Source organism: Pongo abelii, chromosome 7 (assembly GCF_028885655.2).
Source record: "Pongo abelii isolate AG06213 chromosome 7, NHGRI_mPonAbe1-v2.0_pri, whole genome shotgun sequence".
Taxonomy (NCBI): Eukaryota; Metazoa; Chordata; class Mammalia; order Primates; family Hominidae; genus Pongo; species Pongo abelii.
The window spans coordinates 17,685,617-17,695,307 of NC_071992.2; the positions used below are offsets into that span (position 1 = coordinate 17,685,617).

At 39.5% G+C, this 9,691-nt stretch overlaps 1 protein-coding gene across 1 annotated transcript; it reads left to right on the plus strand.

Moving 5' to 3' along the window:
* The first annotated feature begins 672 nt into the window (after positions 1-672).
* On the plus strand, positions 673-1,137 carry LOC112134692 (large ribosomal subunit protein eL32-like). The gene has a single exon (XM_054561093.2). It carries the CDS (start codon positions 673-675, stop codon positions 1,135-1,137), a length of 465 nt encoding a protein of 154 aa, XP_054417068.2.
* The last annotated feature ends 8,554 nt before the right edge of the window (positions 1,138-9,691 follow it).

Sequence of the window (9,691 nt, forward strand, 5' to 3'; positions counted from 1 at the left end):
GGCAATAGGTGGTATCATTCTAGACCTAGTACCTGTGCTGGAAGTGAGCTTGCAAGTGAATCCATTTCCAGTTGAGCTTTGAGATGAATGCAGCCCCAGGCAAGACCTCAGTAGCAGCCTTGTGATCCTAAAGCAGTGGATTGTGCTAAACTTACAGAAACGATGAGATAACAAATGTTGCTGTTTTAAGTTTCTAAATCTAGGGGTAATTTATTACACAGTAATAAATAACTGAAACATTTCGTATCTCAGCTTCTGGCCCTGCAAGATGGATGGCCACCAAAAGAAAGGGAAGACGTAGATCTCTGCGTCACTGTTTAGACAAAAGCTATCAGGCCAGGAACACCTATTTTGGACTTATAGATGACTGAGAATTTACTTTTAATTGTTTAAGCCACTGACATTTTGGGGTGGATGAAATGAACAGTTAGAATTAGTTGCCTTAATAATACAATCTACTTTCCCTTAGTTATTATTTCGTCTTTTTTTCAAGGGGATTCATTTTAATGTTTTCAATTTTTTTATTCTCTACTGTTTTGCAAGTTTGACATTCCACTTCTCTTTTTCTTAGTGCTTGCGCTTAACTTTTTAACATACATATGTGATGGGTCATTGAATAAGCAGGAATCAGAAATCAACTTTATATTTGTCTTTTCTGCCTATTAAACATTGATGAGCTCTCTTCCCTGGTGCTGCCAACCAAGGTGCAAGCCATCTCCTACTTGGCATCAGACCAAATGTAGATTCCTCCCAAAGCCCAAGATAGTCAAAAAGAGGACCAAGAAGTTCATCTGGCACCAGTCAGACAGACAGGTCCAAGTTAAGTGTAGCTGGTGGAGACCCAGAGGTATTGATGACAAGGTGCAGAGAAGATTTAAGGGCCAGATGTTGATGCCCAACTTTGGTTATGGAGGCAACAAGAAAACAAAACACGTGCTGCCTAGTGCCTTCCGGAAGTTCCTGGTCCACACTGTCAAGGAGCCGCAAGTGTTGCTGATGTGTAGCAAATCTTGCTGCACTGAGATTGTTCACCATGTCTCTTCCAAGAACTCCAAAGCTGTCTTGGAAAGAGCAGCCCATCTGGCCATCAGGGTAAACAATCCCAATGCCAGGCTGTGCAGCAAAGAAAATGAATAGACAGCTTATGTGCAGGTCTTTTTATGCTTTAAAATCAAACCATAAAAACTGCTGATACGGTTTGTGTGTGTGTTCCTGCCCAAATCTCATATTGAAATGTAATTCTCCATTTTGGAGGCATGGCCTGGTAGGAGGTGATTGGATCATGGGGGCAGTTTTCTCACGAATGGTTTAGCACCATCCTCCTTGGTACTATCCTAGTGATAGTGATATAGAAGACAGAAAGAAATTATTTAGGCAGATAGTGAGGGCAAACGAATCCACGGCAAAACTTCCCTTTTAACAAAAAGCAGCCCTAGAAATCATTTTTTGTTTCTAACAAAGAGCAGCCGGAAAGATCAAGCTGCAAACGTAGATAAGGAAGCTGGAAGCTTGCACAGGGGAATGACGGCAGCTGTGCCAATAGAAAAGGGCTACGTGGGGGCCAGGCATGTCCACCACGGAAGTTGCATCTTCTTTTTTTTTTTTGTTAGCATGTACAGAGTAAGAAGGAACTCGGCAACATGGAGAAGCTCAGGCAGGGAATCTACCTGCATAATAAAAGATTGGGGTGGGGGCTGACAGAGATTTGCACCCTATACAGATGGCACACCTAGTCCTAACCAGTTTATCATGCACTATGTAGATCAGACAACACCCCCCCAACTAGCTCATCTATAACCCCTGCCTTGCATTTCACTGCACATTGGCAACCCATTTTTCTGGGAATAGCAGAGAGCTATTCTCTTTCCTTCACCTATTAAGCAGCTTAGCCTCACTCTTTTTGTGTCCGCATCCTTGATCTCTGTGCCATGAGACAATGAACCTTGGGTGTCACCCCAGACAATGAGGCTGCATCAATAGTGAGTGAGTTCTTGTGAGAGCTGGTCATGTAAAAGTGTGTGGCATCTCTCACCTTGCTCTCTTGCTCCTGCTTTTGCCATGTGATGTGCCTGCTCCCCTTTTGCCTTTGGCCATGATTGGAAACTTCCTAAGGCCTCCCCAGAAGCAGATGCCACTATACTTCCTGTACAACCTGCAGAATCATGAGCCAATTACCTCTTATAAATTACCCAGTCCCAGGTATTTTCTTTATATCAATGTGAGAACAGCCTACTACAATTGCCTCCATCCCAATAAAAAATGATGATGTGAGCAAAGCTCACCCTTAGTACTAGATAAGAGTGCAGGCAATTCATGATGTGTCTGGTAACTCTTAGACAATACGGTGTCTTATACCTACTTTAAGGTAAAACAGAACAAAAATAGGAAAGGGCCTGGCATGTGTACCTTTACCAAGCTCCCCAGATGACTCTAATTCACCCAGAGTTTGGGAACTACACAAAACATAGTCTTGATTTAGAAATTAGAATGTTCAATTCAATATGTTAATTTCCATTTTCATCATCATTTAAAGAGAAAGTCCCTCCAGTATCTTCTGAGATGAGCTGCCCTCTGCTAGAAAAGCAGTGTGATACTTGCCCTCCCTTCAGAAGCATCCCTCCTACTCCTTGTTAACAAGTTTCTGACCCAACCAAGATCAAAGTGATGTGGGAGGAGGGCAAGGAAGTGCTGGGTAGAGAAGGGCAGGGTCCTGGCGAGAGCTCAACCCTTGGGCCTGTGCCATGGACCTAAGAGAGAACAGGCATTCCTGTTTATGTGCCCAAATGTTGCATTTTCCAAGACCACTATGGTCTGCTACACCTTCTGTCCTGTGCCCATATAGGCCCAAGACCTTAGCGGGCACACACACAAGTGGCTAGACATTGAGAGGAGCAGAGGAACACACCAGCAGACACCAGCTGACTAGCAATGGTGGAACAATGTGGATGCCGAGGGGAGTTTGGCAGTGGGGAGTTGGAGGAGAGTCTGGCCATTGGGCAGCCTGACTCCTGGGGAAGACCACTTTCTCACTCCATCCCCCTTCTGGCTCCCCATCCACCTCACTGAGAGCCACTTACACCACTCAATAAAACCTTGCACTCATCCTCCAAGCCCACATGTGATCTAATTTTTCCAGTACACTAGACAAGAACTCAGGATACAGAAAGTCCTCTGCCCTTGCAATAAGGCAGAGGGTTTCTAACTGAGCTATTAACACAAGGTGCCTGTAGATGGCAAAACTGAAAGAGCACACTGTAACACATGCCCACTTGGACTTTGGGAGTCATAAACACTAACCTTTAGACGCTACCATAGGGTCAGAGCCCAAAAGTGCTCCCCATGACCTCTGCACCTGCTCGTCTACATGCTTCCCCTAGGGATTGAGCAGCTGGGCACCGAAGAAGTGAGCCACACCCCTATTGCATACCCAGTGAAGGGGATAATGGAACTCTCCCATTTCAAAATCAGGAGGGAGAAAGACTGAAAAGGAGCAGAAAATCTCTTGTTTAAATGCCATCTTTAAAATGTTGACAAGCATACATTGCTAATACAATATTAAGCAGTACTGATATCTTCCACCTGAAGGATAAAAGAACTTAGACTGCTTTAGCTCTCATTATCCTATCTAATCACACATATTACTGTTGTTTAGGATTTTCACTCATCTTTAATCTTTTAATCAAATTAGTTGTTATTGTTATCATTATCATTTTGTACAGTCAAGGTTTACTTGTTGAGGTTTACTCGTGTTTCCCAATGCTTTCGTTTAGTTTTACCATTTGCATGTTATTGCACTTCAGAGGGTTTTCTTGTGTCCTTCTCCATCATTAGCCCTTCCCTCTTTCCTATATATAATTACTCTCCTATATTCTCATTTGAGAGATTACTTTTGTCTGTTTCTCCCTCCCTCTTGATGGGTACTGTCATTGCCTACAGAATTTTAGGTTGTCATTAATTTCTCTCCACTTGTTGAAGAGATAGTAGGCATTGGATTTGTACCTAATCTAGTATCTACTTCGGCATTTTCTCTTGCTGAGAGAATCCTAAAGCCAAGAGGCTGCTAAATATCTCCATTTTCAGACTTCATTGCTGCTAGGAGTGGTCATTAATGTAATTCTTGCTGGCAAAGTGTAAGTGAAACTCTACTGGTCATTTCTGGGAAATATTTTACTTTCATGACAAAAGAAGACAGACACTGCTGAGGAACTTCTTCACTAATTCTTTCCACTGCAGAGGTTATGAGACTTCTGTGGCTACAGCATTCATCTTGTGACTTTGAAATTACAAGCATGAAGAACCAATAGAATTTTAGAGATGAAACTCTGACATTGTTGAGTCACTTAATGCCACAAACAACTCACCTGATTTTTTTTTTTTTTTAGACAGAGTCTCCCTCTGTCACCGAGGCTGGAGCAATGCAGTGGTGTGATCTCGGCTCACTGCAACCTCTGCTTCCTGGGTTCAAGTGATTCTCTTGCCTCAGCCTCATGAGTAGCTGGGACTACAGGTGTGCATCACCACACCCGGCTATTTTTGTACTTTTGGTAGACATGGGGTTTCACCATATTGGTCAGGCTGGTCTTGAACTTCTGACTTCATGTGGTCGCCCGCCTTGGCCTCCCAAAGTTCTGGGATTACAGGCATGAGCCGCCACACCCAGCTAATTTTATATTTACAAATCTTATATTCTGCACAGTGTTATACAGGATGCACCATGTACATTTGTGTCTTTGCATCTTTGTGCTGGCTCTTGTCTGCTACTCCCTACCTCCCATGCTTCTTGTCTTTTAAACTTTAACTCCCAAATCACAACTTACTCCTTTTGTGAATATTTCCTTGACTCCGTTAGGCAAAACAATTGACCCTTTCATATGCGTTCTAAAAACGATTTGTCCGTGTTTGTATTGACATTGACCACATTTTATTGTAATTCATATTTTGAGTCTGTCACTCTCACCAGATTGTTCTTCAAAAACAGGTGTCATTCTTTCTATAGATTTTATCACAAAATTAGGGTTCAGTAAATATTTATTTAATGAATTAATCTATGGCCAATGGTTCGGCTGCCATGTCCAAATACAAAAAAATATTAATTTTTTTTTTCCTGTGGCTCTCTTTTTTTGTGTATGTTGTTTTTAGTCACTCTTTCTGACAAACGAATTCAGAGCTCCTTTTGGGTACAAATAATTCCTCCAAAAACCTCCTCAGAAATCCTGTGTGGAGCTGCTTAATATGTTCTTAATGAGCTTCCTGTTTCTAGAATAGTATGTAGAATGTTATTGTTAAGTAACATTTTAGTGTTCTTTCTTTCCTTTCCCCAAAATGCTATTGTTTCCCTAAAGTATTGACAGTGGAAATATAAGGTTTGCTTCCAGTGAAGAAATACTATTTTAACATCTGTTAGGGTAGAAGAATAATTTTCATTATTCATAGGAGACTTAAAGAATAAAAACCAAGATACTGTTAAATAAGATTGTCTAGGAGCAAAGTGATCTTACCATTTAAAAATGATCTTACTATTTTATTATTGTGCTTAACTAGACTGGAGAATATTTGTCTTTTCTTTTTTTTATGGATTTCAATAAGCGTTCTGACCAGGATTTACTTCAATGTTTGTTGGTTACTTTCTCCTCTGGGACACTGTTTGTGGTTTAAAAAACTCTTTGTATTTATTAACAATTTAGCCAGATTCAGATGATCAGAGAACTTACTGTGAAGCCAGAGGCATCTTACTATAACAGATTCACAACCAAAAGATGAAGGTAAGATAGATGAAGACAAAATTTAGTCAAACTAAAATAATTTAAAACTTGGCAGAGTAAAACTGTATTTAGAAAATGATACCTTGATACTACTAGACTGGAGTAAATTAAACCTATCATGACTTTAGACTGGATATGGATAAAATATTTTAGTCCTTGCAAGAGAAATGTTTGAGAGATTGTTAAATTCTCCTTGAGTTGTCATTCTGACATAGTATATATTCAAACTACAAATCTTTGAACTATGTTTGGTTTACTAGTTACTCATATTTATTACTTTTTATTTTCTACTACCAAAAGTACTTTCATTCTTCTATATAAATATTTTCCTCAATACTGTATTTCTTTTTTGCTCTACTCTAATCCTTCTGTGTTTACTAGCTTTAATTAAAACAAACAAACAAATGAAAAACTTCAACTCTCTATGTTGCTTCCATTTAGGCAGAAGTTCTGCTTGAGATGGTAAAGTCCTATTGGAGATCAGCAGAAAATATACATGAAGGCACAGACCAAGTGCAGATGACTGGGAAGTGGGTTTATGAGGACTTTTGGGTCCAGAGAACACATATCCTATCTAAAGTGGGTAGCTGCTACTCTTGCTCATTTTTAGTGGATTAATTTTTTCTAAAAAGGTCATGCACCCAGATATTCCTGTTAAATCTTCATTTGAAAAACATGTTGCCACATCTAGACATTGAGCATCAATGATTGTTAACACAACAAAAAGTGGGATGATGAACGTATCACTGCCCATAAAGCAGTCTTGTAACAAAATTGGAATATCAACACAATGTAACTTCTGGATCCAACTCTCAATTTAGAGCAATCCAGAGAACACAGGAAGTCGTTAAACTACACCACAGGGATGCAATCAGCACAGACCAGACTGTAGGGGACAAGAGGACCAACAACAGCTTCTTCAACAAATAATTGAAAGGAAAGAAAAGAGATGGAGGCTAAATTTATAGGTCAAAAGAGGTTTAAGAGATACATTAACCAATTGCAATTGCACAGATTTTCAACTGCACAGTGGTCAGAACCCCAATCCCCATATTGTTTAATGCTCCCCTATATACGTAACTAATTTTCAATTCTTGCCTCTCATTCTCATAAAAAGCTAGAACATGTTAATTATACTTTAGAGAAATAAAGATATATGGGCTACAATTTTCACTTGGAGAGTAGGAGACATAGAAATCAAACCTTAAAGAACAATGTGATATCATCAACCTCTTGCTCAGTGTTTCAATATTTAAACTGTATAAATGTATTTCTCATTGTTAGACTGTTTGAATATTTCCTCAGATTTTCAATCTTGCAATACAATGCTTCTGAGTAACAACAGATTCAAATTAGTAAATGGCAGCTCCAAAGTGTATTTCTGAGCAAACCATCCCCGGGGCCTGCCAATCAAAGAGCGTGATATATTCAGAGTACTTACTGCTATTATACAACACTTTGCAAAAGGAGGCCATTTGGAGACCAATAATACCTTTATCTAGTGTCCCTGGGGACAACTTAGATCATTCATTGTTAGAATCACTGACTGCTAATTCCCTAAATCCTACTTGAGGGAATTAAAGATTCCAGAGATGTCATTGCTGGAGACCTTCTTAAGCCCCATTGTATGAAAAGTGGCCAGTATGGCGACTACACTTACATAGTGCTAGGTAAAGGCTGACTCCCTTCCCTCCACCCTGTCCATTACTCAATGAAGCCCATCTAATGGATAAGCAAAATGATTTAACACAGTGCCTCTCAGTCTAGTGATGGGGGGTTAAGGATGGGAGTAGAGGACACATATTAAGCTTGCCTAGGGAAATTGTTTTAGGGTCTACAACCTTTCCCTGTAGGTGAATCAGAATTTGAGAAATGAAATCTGAAAACCTCCCCAGATGGTTCTAGTATCATCTCTTCAGTGATACCCATACTCCTGCCCTGCTCACCAACAAAATCCCTGTTTGAAAACCACTGACAAACCTAAGAAAAACAAGCAATGGGGAAAGGATTCCCTATTTAATAAATGGTGTTGGGAAAACTGGCGAGCCATATGTAGAAAGCTGAAACTGGATCCCTTCCTTGTGCCTTATGCAAAAATTAATTCAAGATGGACTAAAGACTTAAACGTTAGACCTAAAACCATAAAAACCCTAGAAGAAAACCTAGGCATTACCATTCAGGACTTAGGCATGGGCAAGGACTTCATGTCTAAAACACCAAAAGCAATGGCAACAAAAGCCAAAATTGACAAATGGGATCTAATTAAACTCAAGAGCTTCTGCACAGCAAAAGAAACTACCATCAGAGTGAACAGGCAACCTACAAAATGGGAGAAAATTTTCACAACCTACTCATCTGACAAAGGGCTAATATTCAGAATCTACAATGAACTCAAACAAATTTACAAGAAAAAAACAAACAACCCCGTCAAAAAGTGGGCGAAGGACATGAACAGACACTTCTCAAAAGAAGACATTTATGCAGCCAAAAAACACATGAAAAAATGCCACCATCACTGGCCATCAGAGAAATGCAAATCAAAACCACAATGAGATACCATCTCACACCAGTTAGAATGGCGATCATTGAAAAGTCAGGAAAAAACAGGTGCTGGAGAGGATGTGGAGAAATAGGAACACTTTTACACTGTTGGTGGGACTGTAAACTAGTTCAACCTTTGTGGAAGTCAGTGTGGCGATTCCTCAGGGATCTAGAACTAGAAATACCATTTGACCCAGCCATCCCATTACTGGGTATATACCCAAAGGACTATAAATCATGCTGCTATAAAGACACATGCACACGTATGTTTATTGTGGCACTATTCACAATAGCAAAGACTTGGAACCAACCCAAATGTCCAACAACAATAGACTGGATTAAGAAAATGTGGCACATATACACCATGGAATACTATGCAGCCATAAAAAAGGATGAGTTTATGTCTTTGTAGGGACATGGATGAAATTGGAAATCATCATTCTCAGTAAACTATCACAAGGACAAAAAACCAAACACCACATGTTCTCACTCATAGGTGGGAATTGAACAATGAGAACACATGGACACAGGAAGGGGAACATCACATGCCTGGGACTGTTGTGGGGTGGGGGGAGGGGGAGGGATAGCATTAGGAGATATACCTAATGCTAAATGATGAGTTAATGGGGGCAGCACACCAGTATGGCGCATGTATACATATGTAACTAACCTGCACATTGTGCACATGTACCCTAAAACTTAAAGTATAATAATAATAAAATAAAACCAAAAAATTTAAAAAAAGAAAACCACTGCTCTAACAAAATGAATCTCACAATCTTAAATGAGAGAACTTGAAATGTTGCTATTCTGTTATAATCCATCATCTACCTTAGGAGATCTGTCATTCTGTCAATTACTTATGCATATGAAATTTAAAAGTAAATCTTGGCATCACAACAATTATATTCTAATGGTCTCTGTTAAACAAGACTTCTATTTTATGCCACAAATGTTAGAATTATCTTTATGTTTAATATTGCTAAGATTATTAGAAAAATAAAATAAAATACTTGCAGTCAGTTCAAGGAATACTTTCCTATGAAACAGCATAGTTACAGTTCAGGTTAAAATAACTCACACAGAAATATAGGAGAAGGGAAGAAAAGACTGTTTATCCATTATTAACTAGGGAATTATTTAAACAATAAGGAACGAGAAAGCAGAAATTGGTATGAGCAAATAAATAGAGGCTTTATATGCAGATACGATAGTGCTAGTATAGTTAGTATAGTTTATATATGGGAATAGCTTCATAGTGGGGTGGCGTGGAAGTGGATGATCCCTAATGGACAATTAATCAAATCTACCAGAGTTAATTCTGCCTCCTGTTGGACGCTTCCATGGTCTGTGGGTAGCGCCTTCCACTTATGGTTCACCTTTGGTAT

Bases quoted from the DNA above. Each gene is read 5' to 3' on its own strand.
- LOC112134692 (XM_054561093.2), top strand. From the start codon at position 673: ATGAGCTCTCTTCCCTGGTGCTGCCAACCAAGGTGCAAGCCATCTCCT.